General features: G+C 40.3%; 7 protein-coding genes across 7 annotated transcripts; 1 reads left to right on the top strand and 6 right to left on the bottom strand.

Annotated features, from left to right (window-relative positions):
- Positions 1-36: 36 nt before the first annotated feature.
- On the bottom strand, positions 37-1,444 carry ATC70_011962 (uncharacterized protein; the record flags this gene model as incomplete). Its single annotated transcript, XM_064831145.1, has 5 exons — positions 37-334; positions 401-586; positions 662-764; positions 823-1,223; positions 1,287-1,444. The coding sequence occupies 5 exons, from the start codon at positions 1,442-1,444 to the stop codon at positions 37-39; spliced, it is 1,146 nt and encodes a 381-aa protein (XP_064688013.1).
- Positions 1,445-1,746: 302 nt separating this feature from the next.
- Positions 1,747-4,671, top strand: ATC70_011961 (uncharacterized protein; the record flags this gene model as incomplete). Its single annotated transcript, XM_064831144.1, has 9 exons — positions 1,747-2,364; positions 2,451-2,534; positions 2,589-2,911; positions 2,967-3,060; positions 3,114-3,217; positions 3,275-3,366; positions 3,423-3,467; positions 3,518-3,975; positions 4,033-4,671. The coding sequence occupies 9 exons, from the start codon at positions 1,747-1,749 to the stop codon at positions 4,669-4,671; spliced, it is 2,457 nt and encodes an 818-aa protein (XP_064688012.1).
- A 1,641-nt stretch (positions 4,672-6,312) lies between these two features.
- Positions 6,313-7,350, bottom strand: ATC70_011960 (uncharacterized protein; the record flags this gene model as incomplete). Its single annotated transcript, XM_064831143.1, has 1 exon — positions 6,313-7,350. The coding sequence occupies one exon, from the start codon at positions 7,348-7,350 to the stop codon at positions 6,313-6,315; it is 1,038 nt and encodes a 345-aa protein (XP_064688011.1).
- Positions 7,351-10,191: 2,841 nt separating this feature from the next.
- ATC70_011959 (uncharacterized protein) lies at positions 10,192-11,749 on the bottom strand (the record flags this gene model as incomplete). Its single annotated transcript, XM_064831142.1, has 6 exons — positions 10,192-10,326; positions 10,387-10,884; positions 10,938-11,044; positions 11,107-11,514; positions 11,574-11,663; positions 11,725-11,749. The coding sequence occupies 6 exons, from the start codon at positions 11,747-11,749 to the stop codon at positions 10,192-10,194; spliced, it is 1,263 nt and encodes a 420-aa protein (XP_064688010.1).
- Positions 11,750-11,860: 111 nt separating this feature from the next.
- Positions 11,861-13,373, bottom strand: ATC70_011958 (uncharacterized protein; the record flags this gene model as incomplete). The annotated part of the gene is made up of 2 exons (XM_064831141.1): positions 11,861-12,637; positions 12,702-13,373. 2 exons carry the CDS (start codon positions 13,371-13,373, stop codon positions 11,861-11,863), a joined length of 1,449 nt encoding a protein of 482 aa, XP_064688009.1.
- Positions 13,374-13,486: 113 nt separating this feature from the next.
- ATC70_011957 (uncharacterized protein) lies at positions 13,487-14,039 on the bottom strand (the record flags this gene model as incomplete). Its single annotated transcript, XM_064831140.1, has 4 exons — positions 13,487-13,523; positions 13,573-13,630; positions 13,703-13,933; positions 13,991-14,039. The coding sequence occupies 4 exons, from the start codon at positions 14,037-14,039 to the stop codon at positions 13,487-13,489; spliced, it is 375 nt and encodes a 124-aa protein (XP_064688008.1).
- A 1,506-nt stretch (positions 14,040-15,545) lies between these two features.
- On the bottom strand, positions 15,546-19,230 carry PRT1 (Translation initiation factor 3 subunit b; the record flags this gene model as incomplete). The annotated part of the gene is made up of 6 exons (XM_064831139.1): positions 15,546-17,540; positions 17,606-17,758; positions 17,816-18,125; positions 18,185-18,278; positions 18,355-18,466; positions 18,517-19,230. 6 exons carry the CDS (start codon positions 19,228-19,230, stop codon positions 15,546-15,548), a joined length of 3,378 nt encoding a protein of 1,125 aa, XP_064688007.1.
- Between the last annotated feature and the right edge of the window lie 1,376 nt (positions 19,231-20,606).

The raw sequence follows: 20,606 nt of genomic DNA, 5'->3' as shown, positions 1-20,606 counted from the left end.
AGTGGGGATACAGTGAGAGGCCATGTTGAGATCACACTAAAATACAACCACCTGCTTACCAGTGGCAAATCCAGAGATTCCCTGGTCAACAGACTGCTTCATGCTTTCCTCTTCCCATTTCACTTGTGTCCATTTAGGTTCTACAAGCTTATTGTCGCTCATCAATGCAATGATATCTTCCAACATGGCATAGCGCTCCTCTTGTGAATGAACATCTGCCCATTTAGACACCCAAAAACCGTGGAAAGAGATGTTTTTAAAGATGAGTAAGGATGCTGGCAAAGAAAGAGGCTTTCGAGACATTGCGCCATAAGTAACAAACTGGCCGTTAGCACTACAAAAAAAAACAATCCATCAGTATTCTCGACTAGCATGCTTGCAATAGTCCAAAATGACAAACCCTAGATAACGAGCCATTTCAGTTGCACTTTTACCACCAACACAGTTCAAGCCTAAAAGAGGTGCATTTTTGCCGTACCAACTCTTGATTTCTTTTCTTGTTTCAAGACTACCAAGGTTTTCATCAGTAACAACATGAGTAGCACCAAGCTCAGTCAACTCTTGAACAAGTTGATCGATATCAGGTCTATTTCGTTTAGTATAGTATAAATTAGTCAAATGATCTCAGGAGGGGGGGGGGGCAGCATTTGTATGACCAAACCTATTTCGCACAACATTAATAGTTTTCAAGCCCCATGCTTTTGCAATCTGAATGACAGCTTGGCCGACAGCACTATTTCCACCATTCTGAATGACATAGTCGCCTGTACATGTTGCATGAATACACTACAAGTAGACGCTATTCATTCACCAACAGCTTACCCTGCTTCAAATCAACAAAATCCTTCAGCATTCTGTATGCAGTGCAAGGATTGACTGTAATGGTTGCTTTTTGAATAGTGGATACATTGTCTGCATGAGGCAGTAATTGGAAATCCGAAGCTGGACCGGCTGCATGTGTTCGCCATGTACCATATCCTGTCTTTGCCATAACAACCTGATCTCCCACCTTGAGAGAATCAATACCATCTCCCACAGCAATGACTTCTGCCACACCTTCATTACCGCCGACAGCTAGTTTCTCGTCACCCAATTGCTGAAATGTCGGCTTGATGGGATAAGCGCCTTGAATCATATTGACGTCAGCTGGGTTGATGGGAGATGCTAAGAATTTGACATGGACAGTATCTGATGTCAAGGCGGGAAGGCGATATGAATGCCATCTAGACGAGATGACGCTTTCGATGAGCACGCTTGTTGTTCAATCCATTAACTGCCACTTTTACCTTAATACTTGGGATGGCTGTCCATAATCAGAATACACCATTGCGCTGGCTGTAATGTCAGATGCACCCGAATAGCATCTACGGGCGATCCATTGGACAGAGGATACCGGACGCACCTGCTGATGTGTCTTGAGAATTGAGCGTAACAAGAGTCCCATTTTCTATAATGCTTGCGATAAAGAGATGTAAACAAAGGCAGAAAAGGCACACCATCACCATTTTAAAGAGTCCGTCATCAAACTATATCTTGCTTCTGGGTTACTCACGAGTCACGAGCCAGCTTTGCTTCTTGACAAAAGGGGGAGGGGGGGTATTTGGTACCTTGAAGGATCAGCAATGAACAATTAAGCCGTTTGATATGAAATAACAAAAAAGTAAGCAAAATGTACATTATCAACACTTTTTTCAATTTCTTCTTTCTTTTTTCTTCTTTTTCATTTCCTGGTAATCTTTCTACACCATGATTCCTCAAACATTGCCAATTTTACCACTGTCTAATTACGTCCTGCTGCCCTCCATCATCACTACATTGAACGTGTGTCCAACAGAAGGTCAAACTCTGCTCCGAATGTCTTCTGCATCCTACTTTGTTTGCGTGCCATTCAAAAAAGAGGATAAAAAGCAGAATTCCAGTGTTGATCTGAGCCAGCTATTCCATTACGGCTGCGTGGCACAAGTCATTAGCTGTGATACGTCCATTCCAGATCAATATGCCATCAAAGTTAAAGGTGTTTGTAGATCTCGTATTCGAGACATTTCCAATTCAGATGGTGGATGTCTCTATGAAGCAGTGTTGGAGCACTATTTCGACAAGGACAACAGCATTCAATCAGAGGAGACACACATCTTCAACTCGCTGTGCCAAATGTACATTTCCAAATTGAAGCTGATTGGCGTATCGCGCCATGTATTGGATCAATTCAACCAGCTGCTGGCAAAAAGCCATGTATCGCAAGTAGCTAACCTGCTGCTTTATCTGACGGACTCATCTCTTGGCGATAAGCTGCGTGCATTGGAGGCGGTGGATGTGAAGCAAAGGCTACATCAAGTGCATCATGCAGTAAGCTCTTATTTGCAGGTAAATAAATAAAAAAAAAAAGTACATAAATTACATTAACTGGAATTTCTATTTATGCATAATACTAAATATTTGCTACACAACAGACGATCAATACCAGCACAATAAAGAACAAGGGGGATGAGATGATATTTGATCATTTAAGAAGAAATTTTTACATACTGCAGGAGGTAAGGGTAGCACTAGTTGCAGTGTATTATATCCACTGAACAGCTATTTTGCAGTTACACTCTATCGACATCAATGATACAACAGACAGTGCGACTGGTAGATCCGACTCACATTTTGAAGTCTGTTCTGAAGACGACGACGAGGTCATTGATCTAGTCCACAAACTGAATACCAACAATCTACCAGATCATGCTGTTGTTGCAGTCAGACGAGACTTGAATAGATTAAGAAAACTGCCCTCCAGTTCTGCCGATTCAGCCATTCTGAGAACCTACCTCGAGTACATTAGTGATCTACCTTGGTCGACGCAAGATACGCCACGAAGAGAATTAAACCTGAATTGTGTCAGGGACCAACTTGATGCCGATCATTTCGGGTAAGTATCCCATCTTTGCTGCAATGACTCCTTACTCAAACAGGGCCCTATGTAGCATTGATCAAGTGAAGAAGAGAATCCTAGAATATCTATCCGTGCTCAAAGTCAAGAAAGACGCCACACCACCCATTATCTGCTTTGTTGGTCCTGTAAGTTGTTGTAGTAAACAGATATTGCTGTGCAATTCTGAATGCATCCACAGCCAGGTGTAGGAAAAACCACATTGGGAAAATCGATTGCTTCAGCTCTAAACAGAAGATTTCATCGCATGGCGCTGGGAGGTGTGCGTGATGAAGCGGAAATCAGGTATGTGGTGGTGTTGTATGGAGATAACAGAGTTTTCCTGAAAAGCCTTATGAATAGGGGTCATCGTCGTACCTACGTAGGTGCTATGCCTGGCCTACTGATTCATGGTATGCGTCAATGCAAAGTGCAGAATCCAGTCTTCTTGTTGGGTAAGTCGCTCTACCACGCTTTTATGTTTCATGATGTCTTATGGCATGTATTTCAGATGAAATTGACAAACTGGTGACCAATTCGAATCAAGGTGACCCAGGTAGGCTTAATTTCTGCATAGTTTATGTAACGATACACCACCACTAACAGATTATGCAGCTGCCGCTTTGTTGGAGGTGCTTGATCCCGCTCAAAATGCATCATTCACAGACCATTTTATCAACATACCCTATGATCTGTCGCAAGTGCTCTTTATCGCTACCGCCAATTCACTGGACACCATTCCTCGCCCATTGCTAGACAGAATGGAGGTGATTCAACTCGACGGTTACACATTCAATGAAAAACTGCACATTGCAACCACACATCTGATACCCAAACAAATCGATGCACACGGCATGTCCTTTTTGGGACTACAAATACCAAAGAATGTGGTCTTGTATATGGCAGAGAAATACACCAGAGAAAGCGGCGTCAGAGGACTGGAAAGATTGATAGCAAATATATGTCGCTACAAGTGTCGAGAGTATGCAGATCTGGAAGAGTCCAGTAAAGCGGATCAGTTTGATCGCATGGTGTATGTGCATGATTTGGAGGCTATTTTAGGCGTAAGTGTGTTGGGTAGTAAGTGTGTAGATCTGTACTGATTATCTTTGGTACACAAGGCTGAGCCTTTTGAAAATGAGGAGGTTGAATCTGAGGAGATTCCCGGTGTGATTACAGGTTTGGCGTATTCTGGCAGCGGTAATGGTGGTATCATGATAATTGAAGCAAATCACATGCCTGGTACTGGTAGATTGAAGCTGACGGGATCCCTGGGAGATGTGATCAAGGAATCAGCGCAATTGGCCGTATCTTGGGTGAAGGCCAACGCATTTGCACTGAAATTAACAACCTCGCCAAAGAAAGATGTATTCCAAGACATTGATCTTCATATCCACATGCCCAGTGGTGCTGTGCCAAAGGATGGACCCTCAGCAGGCATCGCCATGGTAACATGTCTCTTATCACTGCTATCGGGTAACTGCGTACCCACTACAACAGCCATGACAGGCGAAGTAACATTAAGGGGCCAAGTGCGTCCAGTAGGTGGTATCAAGGAGAAGGTAGTATCAGCCCATCGTGCTGGCATCAAAAAGATACTATTGCCTGTCGCCAACAAACGAGACATTATCAAGGACATCCCTGCAGAAGTAAAGAAGGAAATGACATTTGTGTACTGCAAATCCGTATGGGATGTTATCGAATCTGCATTTGATCAGTCAAATGTGCGATTTGAACCGAGATTCACGAGTAGCTTATAAGGAAAACCTCTCATTTTCATTAAGAAGTAAGATTTCGATCTTACAACATTGCATTTCCTATTATAAGCAACTCGATATACTGTTTTTGCTCTTATGGCATTGCATTTACAATAATAAAGCATAAGATAATCCATCCAGCATCATCATAACAAAATAAATTTTTAATCCCTAAACACTTTTACAACCCTGATATGGAAACTGAGTTGCCAGGCATTTGTTAGGCATGGTTTATATATGATTGGAGATGTTATATTAAATCATTATCGATCAGCAATCAAGTTTCTTCTAACATTTTAGCTATTATTAATGTTGCAATATTAGCCAATGGCCCGCGGCAGCGCGAGCCACCTGAACGTAGAATGGCTTCCACCATAGCAAAGTGTAGGCCAGGAAACAACCGAAGAGTCAGAAGGCTCATCGTCGTAGCATAATAAATTTATGGTCCCTAGACACTTTCGAAGCTTCAGAAAGGAAAGAAGTTGATCTAACAAGTATTTTGATAGACTGTCGTTATTAAGTATAGAATGCAAGGAAAATAGCATGGCTAAAAATAATGCTATGTAATCTGTTACCTACTTTCCATACGCTTCAAAAGCATCTATTACTGTAGTATTGCCTTCATTATGAAAAGGGCATTGAGTTTGACAGCCAGCCCCATCAGCCGCTAAAATTAATTTCAACTCAGACTCTTAGTATATACTCCAGATTGACTTGATTGAACTATTTTGACAGATTCGACTATAAAATATGATGATCATCACATGCGTCTTTAAGCTTTCTTGGAGTGCTTTTCAAGGCGCATCCAATGGTACTAAATAGGATAGATGTTTTGAATAAACTTATTGAGAAATTTGTGAAAATATGAAAAGAGATTTCTGGTCAAAAAGTCCAGCTTTTACATAACAAGATCCCACAAAGATGATTTTAGGGCTGCATTGGATCAATAGAAACATTTTGATCTTATATATATCCATAGTAAAAGTCTTCATTATCAAGGACAAGAACGCGATCGTTTGATTTTCGATGAAAACCATGAGGGGTACCTCATGCTTTTTGAACGAATTCTGTCCATGTTTTTTTAGTCCCCAAAAAGTTGAGCAAAAATGTCAGGAAGTTAGTACTACTCGAGTACAATTGTTTGGTGCTATTCTGACAGTCTAAAACGGCCTTGAACGCAAGAAAACGCAGCTTATGCACTCAGATTTTGCTGTATCAAGGACACTAAGGATTAAAAAGGTATAATATCTGTATGATAATTCCCCGTATATGAAGTAGCAATGTGTATATGAATGTAAAGCATTACTTGGTGCATAGTCAGAGGTGTATTGCATTCGTCTATATAGACATGAGGCATTGTATAAATTTTACACTCTGGATAGTAGTTCAATCTGAAAGCGATTTGGCTGGCCAACTACGTTTACGCTGCTCGTTTAATGGCCATGACACAACGGAGGAAGGCCTAAATAGCGCTTAAATTACTCAATTTCTATCATCCCAAAGTCAATCTGATTAAAACATTGAATAGGCCGTGGCTTTTATTACAGAAATAGATACAATGATGGGAAATTTATATTAGAAATTAGATACAAGGAATCTAGACACAATATGTACAAAGAGAAGAATACAAAAAAATTACTGGTGCTACTCATTTTCGTCTTCCTTGCAAGCAAAATGAACCTTGTAAACGCTGGCCTTCTTGTTTGTTTGCGTCGGATACAAATGAGCGTACTCCTGGACTACCTGGCACAACCTTATAAAATCATCTTTACTGGGCGGAAAGATCCACTCCAAATCCAATTCATTCAGATGAGGCATGCTTTCAAGCAAATTCTTCATTGTCTCCAGGCGAATATCCGAATCCAGATACGATAATTCCAGTTTCCTTAGATGCGTCAAGCCCAATGTAGCGAGATTCTGTAAGTCTGCGTTGGTCAGAATAGACTCATCAATGTCATCACATAGTGACACAACAGGTAATGCCTCGAGTTTTAAATGGTGTGTGCGACGAAATGGCGCCAGTAGGTAATGCATGAATTTTGAATGATCAGATTTGTAATTCACAAGCGAAACTGAGCCGGAAAAAGGGAGCCTTGCGTTATCATCCACGTCTTCTTCATCGCCATCCTCTTTTGATTGCTCCCTTGGCGTTGTGTCTTCTGTGGTTGCTGATGTCCCGGTTGCCGATGCTGCTGATGATGAAGATGCACCACTGCCACCTGAATAGAAATCCCTGGCCGCCTCGGTGAAATCAAAAACAAGGTTGGATAGATGAGGAAACAAATTAAGCAGCCTTTTACCAAAGACGCCAATACGCTCACGACGAGTAACTCGCTTACTTTCCTCTGCTTGTTCAGCAGCTTGTGCGTCAGGCGTGCTTGCGATACCAAACATGGAAGCAGCTAATGTGGATGAGAATTTCGGCTGATTGATTTGATCATCACTGCCTAGCGATACATCTCGTACAAATCGAATCGCTCTTTGTGCCCATAAATTGTTGGATTGCAAACGCTTTGCCAGCATATTCAATTCGACAGTGTTGTTGAGCGTTAGTTGATGCCAAATGTGCGGTAATATTGCAAAGTAGCATTTACGACAGGTCCTTGCAAATTCACCTGCGTCCCCTACAGGAATAAATTCTGCAATTTGTGTAAGAATCTCTAGTGGCAGTTCTTGAAGCATGCTGGTTGTGGTTGGGACAAGTAAAAAGAAAAGTGAAAAAGAATGTATAAACGTAAAAATGACCTGCTTTTATTGGCATTTTTGTCGTACGGTGGCTCCGCTTTTGAAGTTCTCAATTGACTCTTTTGGGTAGAACCCAATTTGCGCTTTTGACCATGCCAATCTTCGCATTTGACTAACCCAAATTGCGCTTTTTGCAACCTCAATTTGCATCAACAATAAACATCAATAGCAAAAAAAAAAAAAAAAATTCTGTGATATTAGAGAGGCTCCATTTGAAGAAAAATGGCCATATCTCATTTGACATCTCAGCTACTTTCATTTTAGAGCTCAATGTAAAGAAGAAAGTTCTTTCTCTGTAATTCTTTGGGGAGAGGGAAGGAGGCTCCATAGCAGTGTGAAGAAGATAGAAAAAGACCCTCTTTCTCCCGAAAAACTGACAACGCCTTCAGTAGACATTTGCATCACTAATATTTGAAATCTGTTTCTGTGCCTCATTTCGTAGCTTCGGGCTTGAGATTTTCGTTTTTATGTCGACATTGACATCCCCATAAGGGATTCAATAGAATGTTTAAGATTGTTCTTTTGATTTGTAGTAAATACTTGCGTTTGCGATCCTTTTATTGAACATCCTCTTGGGGATCTATTTGAATAAAAGAACAAATAGTCAGCTTTGCTAGCTGACCTCCCTAGGATATTCATATATTTACCTTAAATTGGTCAAAGACACCCAATTTCTTCAATGCGTTGTGCTGATAGAAATTTTGGGCATGTCATAAAAGAATCGAGCAATTTTAGAGCATGTGTTTCCCAACAGGTGTCAACTATGCTGTCTAGTGTAACTCGGTCTTCAGGGCGAAATCTGTACAGCTTGTTTCTTCCAATGATGTCAACTATCGAATCGAACGGATCATCAACCACTGACGCTCGTTGTCTTTTGTAATATGGTGCATCTTCTTCATCACTGCTTTGTTGATCAGTGCCAGTTTCTTGGATGCTAAGCAACGTCTCTTGATAATTGAGTGTATCTTGTAAAATTCTCTCTCATTCCTGTCTTGGAATACAAGGGGGGTTTTTTTTTGTGTGTGGTGTGGCCCAAATACCTCTAATTTATTCGTGTAGACTTTTCTTTATAAAGTACGAGTGTTTACGCTTCGAATGACTCTCTACCGTCCCTTCGCTTCTGTGAGAACCAGCCTGCGCAGCTGAATGCTCTTGCGTATCTTATCAAAATACTACTACTCTCATGTTGACCCTCCACTTACACATGAAAACCCTTCATATTATCAGTGAATCTGATTCTTATGTAATGCTTTACATTCATATACACATTGCTACTTCATATACGGGGAAGTATCATACAGATATTATACCCTTTTAATCCTTAGTGTCCTTGATACAGCAAAATCTGAGTGCATAAGCTGCGTTTTCTTGCGTTCAAGGCCGTTTTAGACTGTCAGAATAGCACCAAACAATTGTACTCGAGTAGTACTAACGTCCTGACATCTTTGCTCAACTTTTTGGGGACTAAAAAAACATGGACAGAATTCGTTCAAAAAGCATGAGGTACCCCTCATGGTTTTCATCGAAAATCAAACGATCGCGTTCTTGTCCTTGATAATGAAGACTTTTAATATGGATATATATAAGATCAAAATGTTTCTATTGATCCAATGCAGCCCTAAAATCATCTTTGTGGGATCTTGTTATGTAAAAGCTGGACTTTTTGACCAGAAATCTCTTTTCATATTTTCACAAATTTCTCAATAAGTTTATTCAAAACATCTATCCTATTTAGTACCATTGGATGCGCCTTGAAAAGCACTCCAAGAAAGCTTAAAGACGCATGTGATGATCATCATATTTTATAGTCGAATCTGTCAAAATAGTTCAATCAAGTCGAAATTAAACAAAATTGAACCAATCTAAAGCAAGATTTATACGGGGTTTAAATGTATTTTTGCTGGCAAAAATGCCTTCCCGTGAAGATAATTGACAATTGCGATGCAAACGGGAGAAGTTAAGAACACTACAGCTTCGGATGACTGGACTATTCTGCCTCTGTTGCGCAATTCTACGTCTGATAGTGCCGTTTCACCTGGGTTATTACCAAAATACTGTGAGCTCAGTTCCTTTTATCAAGGCCTTGAAAGCGCCTAGCGGTTAAGCGTTTATCATGTTATTATGATGACTTGTCAGGATGTAATATTAAGAAATTAAAAAAAAAATAGAATAATGACATTCATTCGTTATATACCCCAATGGAGAAAGATTAGTCTAGTAGGTAGCTCGAGTGATACATACCGATACCGACATCTTTAATTGGAATCTGAAGAAAATGACAACCGCATCACTACTAAAACGATATTGGGTGGTTTAAAATTCATACAATATCTTTCCATATCAAAGAAACTATAGTAGGTCAAGTGATATTAAAGTCGCCGCAATCAACAATATCCAACAGGAAGTAGACTTGTTATTGAAATACAAAGAGCATTGCTTGACCTATCGTCATCAGCCATGTTTTGTTTGACAACCTTTTTATACAATGAAGCAGATAATTCGAAAAAAGTATAAATACACGTGAAAATCAAAGACCATCAAAAAATCAATCAACAATGCAACAAACAGTCAAGGCCAAGCAAGCTCTTCCTCGACCTCCTCCTCGTCCTCCAAGACCCATTGGCCGCTAATCACACTATACTTGCAAGCATTCTGTTACACCAAGGTCCTAACAATGCAACTAGATTCTGCCACTACAGCATTCTTTTCCACACAACCGATGCATCATAGGACTACTCTTTCATTTTTGCAGCAATAAATAAATCTATGTCTTTTATTTTACAATGCAGTTAATTTCTCTGCCACGCTGATTAATGTTTTTGTGATAATTTCGCTGGATTCGTTCCAAATCTGTCGAAGGAAATACAATGCAAAAGGATGAAATTCTGCCTCAGGATGCTTTTCTGTGATGTGCTGTTTCACACATAAAATGATGAGCTAGATGTCCATGTTGCGCTGCCAATAATCACTTACCGATAATGTAGTAATTTCTTTTTCGGCTTGCTTGGCTACCTTGTTGCAGATGGATTGCAACATGATCAGTGCCTTTCTTTCATTTTCCGTGCTAATGATATCTGTTTGCCCCATTACCACATCGTGCCATTCCATCACCCGCCTATCAAATCCCGGTTCTGTAGCACCGTTCAATGCCAATAGCCTTAGCGCTGCCATCAGTCTGAATGAAATTTCTTCTGTCTTGATAGAGTAATCGCCAGAATAGCCTGCGCCTTCTAATATTTGCTTCTTGACATCCAAACCTCGCTTTGACTCAATTTCATCGAATAGCTGCCACACTTCATGATCCAACAAGACGAAATTGTAGCAGTTTTGTGATAGGACGAATCCGTATTCCTTGAGCATGGCTAAATTATCGTGTGGCCCATAGTTGATGTACACTTGTTCTCCCTTTTTGTAGGGTGTCAGTGTTTTGATTTCGAAACACTGATTTCGCACATTGAATCCACTTTCAATCTACTCGAGACACTGATGAGTCCGCAGCGTCAACCATTGCGAACCTGACTTACTCTTGCTTCTGTCGTGTGATTGAGGAAATCGAGCATGGGTGCGAGTGCAATGTTGCCACCCTTTGTAGTATGATCCATTTTCGTCATGTGAATACATCGGGTGTTGACTAATTTGTTGTAGTTGAATGAACACCAACGCTCTACAAAGAAACCGCGTCGAAAAACTTACCACAAAGCCATGCCCATTCGTATTCTTCAGGCTGCAATGAATTCAAAATATCAGGATGTGTCTTCAGATAAGCAACGCAGGCCAAATAATCGCTGCGGATGTTTTCTTTTTGTTGCAGCACTTCATCTTTGAGAGCAGTAGGCAGATGATCTACGAGTACCTGTGTATATTTGACTGGCATGGTATTGAAATGTATCGGTAAAAGATCTGTATATGCTTTCCACCAAGATTGCTTGTCTCTTTTCAATACAACAAGATGCAATGCTAGCAACTGATGTGAGCTGAGTGCATGGTTTGAGCCGTACGTCTTGATGACACTTTCATTTGTGATCAAAAATTTGCGAGGCACGGACACAATGACCTCGCCTGCTTCTATATCGTCCGTTGCCATCATACCTCGACCGGTATCTAATACAACATGCTCAGAATATAGTATTTTTCGGCCAAAATGCTGCTCTTGTCCTTACTGGTAAAGTTGGCGAGTGTCAGCTTTGTCTTGGGAAAGTCGTTTTCTTGCAGCCATTGAATGAATGTTTCGTATTTCTTGTCTCGGATGACTACAATTTGCAAGGTCAGTCAATGCAGGAGAGAGAAAGACCAGCTAGTAGCACAATCTACCTGTGCCTTGAGTTTTGTCCATCATTTTGCTAATAGTAGTGGTTGAGGATATAAACAAAGATTAATGCAGAAAAGTTTATTGAAATTAGACTATCAAATGATTCAATATGACACATCCAAGGCGTGCTTCTTCTGCTTAATTGTGACAATGCTTGTGACTCTTGGAGAGTCTTGCAGATTTGGTTTCTCTGCCTGGTGTGCCACTGTATTCAGTAACATTGACACTGGTATCACCATGATGAAAGGATTCAAAGCAGATATCACAGAAATAACACGGCGAAAATCCACTAACAATATCTTCATGGGTGATCTTGGTGGCTGGGTATACTGCACACATGGAGCATTTGAATCGATCATAACGCAGGTTTCGAGTAGTGCGAGGAAAGTCGCTTTTGGATCCAAATTCGTGGCTGGAAATTATTCGCACATCATCGATCATCATCATGTGCTCGCAAGTGTCTTGATGTATAAAAGCAAAGGGTTTGTGCAGCTCCAATGTCATGTTTTCTAGTTTTGCTTTTTCCATGCTCTTTGTTTCATAGCGATAGACATCTTGATTGACTTGCTTCTTGGTGAGCCATGCGTCAATCCAATTATCGTAGTAATCGGCTGGTATATCATTTTTGTTTCTAGTGTCAATGTAAAATGCATGGTCCATGTAAATCACAGATGGCGAGAGCTTGGTTTTGGTTGTATTCACAATCTTTTCATTGGGATTCTGGTTTTTGTGGTTCCTGTTTAATGTGAAATCGGATTGGCAGTAGACGGCATCTCGTAGATTGGAGAGTGTTTGAGAGCCCAGCATTTCAATCTCTTGAAATTTGACATGCGGGTTGTCTGGATTGAATATAGTGATGGTGATTAGCGTATCATCGATTGAGCGACTTGCTTCCTTGTTTGGCGATTGATTGTACTAAGTATCCAACTCGTGTGTGAGCATATCATATACGGACATCTAGCAATGTATATATACTTACGTCGTCCTTGACATAAATGTACGCATTGATATCAGCTTGTCTCGGTAACAGGGTATACAGGTGATTTGATCGCACAGTTTTCAGTGGAGACTCTCTGATCAGTTTTGACGTCTCATCAAGCATGTTGATCAATTCATTGTTGGTATTCTCTACATTTTGAGCCGCTAAGCTCTCCAAGCTAACACTGATGGGATCAGGAAAGGGCTGTGTAAGCGTCTGTGGTTGTGAAGTTATGGCTGACGCCTGTTCGCTGTGCTCTTCATGTGCAATGTATCTTCGCTGCTTGGGCACTAATGGATTCACATATTCCTCATTGTTGAGATTCTTTTCTATTGCGCTGTATTGCGTGGCTAAATCCTCTTCAATAACTCGAGCAGTTGTTACATCTTTGGCCTGAGGCTTTCTGGATATGATGATGTCGGATGCATCTCGCACGCGAGGCGGCCTCAGGGTCTTTGTTTGCATAATCTTGTGCGCATCCTCAGATATACGGGCTAATAAATCTGGATCTTGAAAGATTTCTGACAGAGTGTTTGTGTTGTATTTTGACTCGAGTTGCACATGCTCGTATTTGCGCTTCTTTTCATTGATTTTTCTGTCTTTTTCAATGGAGGTTTCCAATTCAAACAGTCTGCTGAATTCAGCTTTCAATGATTTAGGGTTTACTTTCATAATGTGGTTTATTTACAAAATGAAGGATGAACAAGAAATGCTAAAAACAATGAAGGAAGGGTTCGCTTGTGACTTTGTACATAAGGATGATGGAGTGTATCTTTATGCATAGCTCATAAGGCACAACCAAAGGTGTTTTCACCAGCATAACTGTAAGATGTGTGTGAGTCCAAGACTAGAAATCAGTATCAGTACATACTTTAGATACAAAAAGCCATCTTCTTCTTTGTATTGTGCATAGAGACTGGCCAGAGACTCTAATTGATTACATGAGAATATGAGCGTTCATTTTATCACTCCTGCGTATGTGTATAAATCAAGCTAAATACCTGATACAGTTGGAATATTGCCACCAATATACATGTAGATTGCCTTCTCCTCAGACAATTTGATATTCTTTCGAATAGAGTAGATGAATTGACCGAGACAAATGTCGGATGGGATTAAATACTTCTGCTTGCACATCCTTGCAATGCTATTGCCTTCTACTCTTTCGCAAATGATGGGAATACGATCGGGATACTTGCTAAGAATGCGCTTGGATTCTCTCAAACGAGCATCTAATGTATATGGCCATTTAGTTGCGGTGCTCAGGTACATTTAGGCATGACAGGTACCAAATGTATGTCTCATTTTGAACGATGCAGGCTTTGGTGAAGTTGTCATGGAGTATGATTTATAAACGAGATGGAAAGTGAATAAAGAGAAATCAATCAATATTCGAGTCAAATATAGCTACCATTCATGTGATCTATTGCTTAAATATGTTTATTTCTTGATATTTAGTGCAATACGTCAAATGATGATTCCTTTTCTTTACATATGTCAATGAATTGCGGTTAATAACTCGCAATTGACTAAAGCTCAATGCAAATCTTGTCAAACGGTACCATGATGCAAGAGAAGCACTAAGCACATTGTACCGTTGAATTTTTACTTGTCCCTCATAGTAACACTTGGATTTGAACGTATATATATATTAAGATAGCCTTTGCGGTACCGTATCGCACATGATGGAGAGCAGCCATTTGCGTCAAGGCATTTTGTTAAGTTTGCTGGTCATTATCACTACAGTCACTGCCATACACATTAAATAATTTAAGCTACAGAGTAAATGCATGTAGCTTAAATGGCGATTCCGATTGCGATGCTATAGTGTTGAAACACGTTACTATTTATTAATTCACTGTAATATTTTGACGTAGCATAGCGTCATTTTCATTCAAATCCATTAATAGATATGGTCCAATAATTAACCATCAGGTACTTGGTGGCATTTCTTAACGAGATGCTTTCGTGAACAGAAAAAACAAAGCTACTTTCTTGAATTCTTTCAATCATTACAGCGAAATGGTTCATGTTTCTTGCAATATACTCCCCTTCTAACCGATAGTCGATTTCAATACTATTGGTATTAAGATATTTGTAATGCATATACTCCAGCAGTTCAGATGAGCACTCGCCATCATCAGTGATTCTCAAAACGCTCAATGCGTGCTGTTGTTTGATAGAATCATGGCTGATATGTTTCTTTCGGGCAGTGATCCAAAATTTTCAGATTATCCACATTACTGAGATTGCCAGCTACTGAAAGGTCACCCAGGCGCTGGAATTCGCTTAACTTTTCACTATAATCCCAATCAATCAGACCCATAACAGTTAGGAACTTCAGGTTTTCTGTAAAATGAAGACTAAGGTGAAGTACTGATATTACCTCAAGATACGTTAGCCTGTAAAACCTGACTGATGGGCTATCAACAATGTTCATAACAGTTGCAGAAGATTTTTCTTGTCAGAATAAAAGCATACAAGAGCATACCTATCATCACAGAATATGCTGGGGTGCAGATATTAAGGTGCTTGAGAGATTTTGTTGGTATATTGCACGGTGTGAGATTTTATCCACACAATTGAAGATGTTTAGCAATACATCTGTAGGCAATACTTGTATGCTCGTCTTGTTTGTAAAAGAGAAAGAAAAAAAAAGGGGCGCCAATTGCAGCTATCTGTCCAAGGAAACCTTCTAGCATAAAATGAAGTGCGTTATACACCTGGCATACGTACTATGGCATAGACTGTCGGGTTTGATCTATGTCAATTGCTCATACTTCACTTTTGAACATTTTTATTTAGAAAACTGCGAGATACAATCAATATCTACATTATAACACTCTACAAGATGCAATCTTCGGCTCCAGCCATTGTATTTTGCCTCGAAAGCGAAAAACTTGGTGTAGAAGCTGGGGTCTTTGGTGCTTTTTTCTTGTAATTGGCAGCAGGAACAGCAGCAGCCAATCCTCGATTGTGTTGCATGTGTGCTTTGACCAAATGTCCTGCCGCCAAGGCTGCGCATAACGACAGCTCACCCGCCATGACAGTAGCACAAATAATTCTCGCTAGCTTTTGAGCATTTTTACCAGGACTTGTTGAATGAGGACCTCGCACACCAAGCATGTCCAGCACTGCTTGTTGTGGAGGTAATATCGTGCCTCCACCTACCGTCCCGACTTCAATGTTAGGCATACTACATGAGATGTGTAAAGCAGATCCATTGTTGACAGACTTCATCAAGGTAATACAATTGCTGCTCTCCACATTTTGAGCTGGATCCTGTCCTGTTGCTATGTACATGGCAGTCAGGATATTGGCTGCATGCGCATTGAAGCCACCCACTGAACCTGCCATAGCAGATCCTATCAAGTTCTTTGATATGTTCAACTCGACCAATGCATCCACTGTTGTCTTGAGCACCTTTTGTACAACACTGCTTGGAATCACAGCCTCTGTCACGACCGATTTACCGCGTCCTTCGATCCAGTTGATGGCTGCTGGTTTCTTATCTGTACAGTAGTTGCCAGAGAGAGATACAATTTGCATAGTAGGAAAGTACTCTGTGATTTTCGAGAGTGCCTTTTCACAGCCTTTGGAAATCATGTTCATACCCATCGCATCGCCAGTGGTTGTAGAGAACCGAATATAAAGCAGCTTACCAGCCATTGCTACCTGCATTTTGCGAATACGAGCAAATCTGGATGTGCTGTTGAAAGCCTCCGCTACTACATCAAATCCTTCGTGATCCAGCCAACGCTTACAGAGACCAGCATCTATGATATTGGGAAACTCGACACAGGGACCACGAGTCATGCCGTCCGAGATCAATACAGTACTTGCACCTCCAGCACCATTGGCATTGATAGCTTTACAACCGCGCGCAACAGACGCAACAAGGCAGCCCTCGGTTGTTGCCATAGGCAAATGTATGCTCTCGCCATCGATCATCATAGGGCCAGCCACACCCACGGGTATCGGCATGTATCCAATCACATTCTCGCAGCAAGCACCCAATACCTTGTCATAATCATAATCTGCCACTGGCAAAGCACTTGATTCCAGCGTTTGTGTGATGGAAGCGCGAGAAATCACAGTCTTGCGGATATGAACAGCGCGCTCTAGGTCACCTAATATCTTTTCCAGGGCGTAAGGAGCGATATGAGCATGTTGAATCAGCAAAATAATCTCTTCGTCAGCAAGATTTGATGCGCCCTGATCTGTGTTTTTGAGGATGTGAAGACACTCTTCTACTGTGCGTATACCCAGCTGATGCTTTTGGAACTTTTTATGCCGTTGTCTTGATATAGTTGTACTTTGATAGGAGCCTCTGCTGATTGTCAAATTTGAACTGGGCAAAGGTGATGGAATAATAGCAGAGCTCACTCTAGGTGAGGTGGTGTGTACGGAGTTATGTTCTTGTATAGGGGTCAAATGAGTTCGTTGCATTGTTTGTCTATTGTATTTGGCAATTTCAAACAGATAGGTGTTGAGAAGAATAGACACCATCAGAATAGCAACAACCCATTTACTAATCACAGGATCTTGAGCGTATACATTGTAACTGTTGTAAATCTCGGCTAATAAGCTCTTCACAGGTGGAAGTCCTTGAAAGTGCGATTGTGCTAATAGCTGGAAATGGATCATTGGCGATACTTTAAGCAGCAATCCGTTTGTTGATCCTGACAACCTGTGCTGATTCAAAATGCAGGACAAAACTGGCTCGATAGTAGGTCCTATAACAGGCACTTGAGGCAAGGAATGTGTGTTGCTTCTGGATGTTGAAAAGGACAGTGTTGAGCAAAATTCGAATACATGCATTGTGAGGAAGCCAATGATCTGAAAAGCAAGTGCTCGCTTGTTAGTGTCCATGCTATAATCTATGCGAGTGACTGAAGCGTTACCATGAGTAGCTTTGTCTTGATGATTGCTGGCTTCTTGTTTCTAGCATGGCGGGATTCAGTGCTCAAATTTGAGGAGGAAACAGCTTCGTTAATTGCTGCTGTTGTGTCTGCGATGGATGTTGAGGCAGAGGTTGTCTCTTTAATCTTGCGTAACTGTAGATAATAATAAGCATTCGCTGTTTGCTATTTTTGTACTGCCTCTTTTGTTACCTCCAGTTTCAATGACAAGACCGAAATATACCAAGTAAACATCAGCATCATGTCATAAGCAATCAGAAATGCGCTCATCAGACAGAATTCCCGTAATCCAGGTAATGCTGATTTGGCGCCAAGCATAAATACCATAACCTCCAATAGTCCATCTCGAATGAGAGCTGGTGCCATCATTTCCACAGAGCGTGAGATGATTTGCAGCACATTACTATTGTCTGCATTGTTGCTTTCTTGCTCGAATATGCATTTTGTTAGTTTGTATGGCCTCTCAAACCCTATCGTCACTACCAGAAATGGTGTTGCCTCACTTGCATGTGTTGTATTAGGAGAAAGGTCCTGCAGAATGCCCTGATAAAGCGCACTTACCTCAATAAAACAGGGCTGACGGGTGCACCCAATTTATACACGGTAGCCAGAGATAGCATAAATGAAAAGAAACCCGACATGAATATAGTGGTTGCTAAAAGGTTAGATTAAAAAAATGGTTTTGTTTGTTTTTCTTGATAACACTGGGCGTTTCGATAGTATGTACTTACCTAGAGTGTATTTTGATCCCAATTTATGCATTCTGATATACAATGATAAGAAAGTGAAGGCCATCATAATGTAGCCTGCTGTCACTACAACCACATCTATCTTGGAAGCGCTCTATTGGGTGGATTAGCTATCACATTTTGCTCAATATAACCGTTCCTTACATTCATTCGGATGGCGGTATCTCTAGCAATATTCTTAATGATTCTAATTAACCAAACGACTGTGCTGATACTTTTTTCGTTGTAATGATGCTGTGTTGCCATGGGGATCAATCTGTCCATTGAAAATGCCATTACCTTTTGATCCCATAAATGAGATGTCTTGATACGCTGATCATTGTTCAGATCAAACACATACGATAAAACCACACTGTTGTCAGTGTTAAACGGCTTGTATGTAGGACACGTTGTGGAAGCATTGTAGCACAAATGGTCTTTGTATGTCATTATCCGCTTTTCTTGATGACCTAAATCCGAGAAATTGAGTGGAGTGACTTCAACATAATCATGAAAACGCATGATGGCGTTCATGTTGTGCTCATTTGTAGGATCAGACGAGGCGATGGACAATTGCTTGAGTTCAATACGCGATATCGACGCTGCTGGTAAAAAAAGATCTTGTTTCAATAGCGAAAAAGAAATGTCATTTGGTGAAGCGTACAAGATGGTGGATACGAAAGATGTGTCGTAAATGCTGGCAGTAGAGAGTATTTCTGAAGATTTTGCCAGGCTGAACAGGTATACATAAGTCACTGATCCTAAAATCAAACTTGCTACCATCGTTTCTATAGGGTTCAAGATGGATATTTCCGACGTCTTGAGCACCAGTGGGCTCATGCAGCCAGTGATGAATTTATAGGATAACAGATTGATCATCTTTTAGAAGGTAATTGCAGATATAAAGAAAGAAGAAGAAACGCGAGTCCTGTATAAACCGTGTGCGACTTTTTAAAGGCTTCTCACTATCCCCTACTATTATGCCCACCAAATCTGATTGGGGAAGGGTTGCATAAATGACAACTCGTCTGACACTCAACCTCATGCGGTATTAATAGCCTGTCCATGATGTTGATGCCCTTCAGATGCATAATGTTAATAAAAAGGACATTAGCATGTTATAGTAGCATCAGTAACGAATAGTAGTAGCTGTTTATTGAGAGTTCCTGGAGATGATTGAAAATCTTGATTCACACAAGGTGGCCGGGGCTCAAGGTCAGAGCTTAAATTAGAAGATTGCTCTTTATTAATATCGAAGTGGGACTTTCATTTTGAGAATTTGATTAGGAATACACAGTGGAGTCAGTGATAAACGGTTGGTTATAAGAGCCTGAGACATTGGAATAAATATATGTAAAAGCCATGAAAGATTGAAAAAGTTTGGAATTTGAAGTCTAAGAGTTTAATAGTGAGAAAGGGAGAAAATGAGTGATGGATAATCGAAAATGAGTAATAGACAATAGAAATGAAAACCATCAGATCAAAGAGTTCATGATCTGGGCTAACAACTGCAAAATAAATGTTGAAAATAGGATGACTGCATGATTGCCCAAATGAATTATAACTGATTCCAACGGTGTAATTTTATGCTATTTGATTTGTTGTTCCTGAAATATACGCTATTTCCTGATTAGTATTTCTAGGATTGCTTTTAGAAAATAATGCAAATAAGTTATATTGGTGTGTTGTATAGTAGAGCTCTAGTCGTTTCAAGATTGTTCTGTATAGATTTGATAAGTGATTTGGGATTGAATAGTATTGCATTGAGTTGAAATTAGGTTTAGATATTGATCTGTTGCGAGAAGTAATAGTACAAAAGAAAAATGGGATGATTCCGAGGCTGATTTGAAACATTATCTCCTACAGACGTTTACAGATACATTTCTTAACGTCGCAACATCTCACGTCTTTAAAAAACAGAAAATAAATCATCTTTACCACGAACTTCTGATCTACTACTACCCCGTTATGACGAAGAGATATTCTGTCTACTAAGCCAAGCCAACTTTCTTTGAACACATGAAATTGATTCATGTCTGAAATTAATTATAAACGATACACGCTTAGCGAGGCATTCGGTACTAAGGAATTGGTACCCAGTGTACTTGATTTATCAGATATAACTTATTTAGAAAAACAGTATGTAATTAATCAGGTAAAGAATATTCATTACACTGGAAATAAAAGGATTTACATACTATTCGAACTGATGAGTTTGGTGTGAGGATAAGATGTCACATGGCTTTATTTGGGTG

The sequence above is a fragment of the Mucor velutinosus genome, assembly GCF_035048745.1.
Source record: "Mucor velutinosus strain NIH1002 chromosome Unknown tig00001567, whole genome shotgun sequence".
Lineage (NCBI taxonomy): Eukaryota > Fungi > Mucoromycota > Mucoromycetes > Mucorales > Mucoraceae > Mucor > Mucor velutinosus.
The sequence above is the reverse complement of the archived record's forward strand: the minus strand, read 5'-3'. Positions and strand labels throughout refer to the sequence as shown.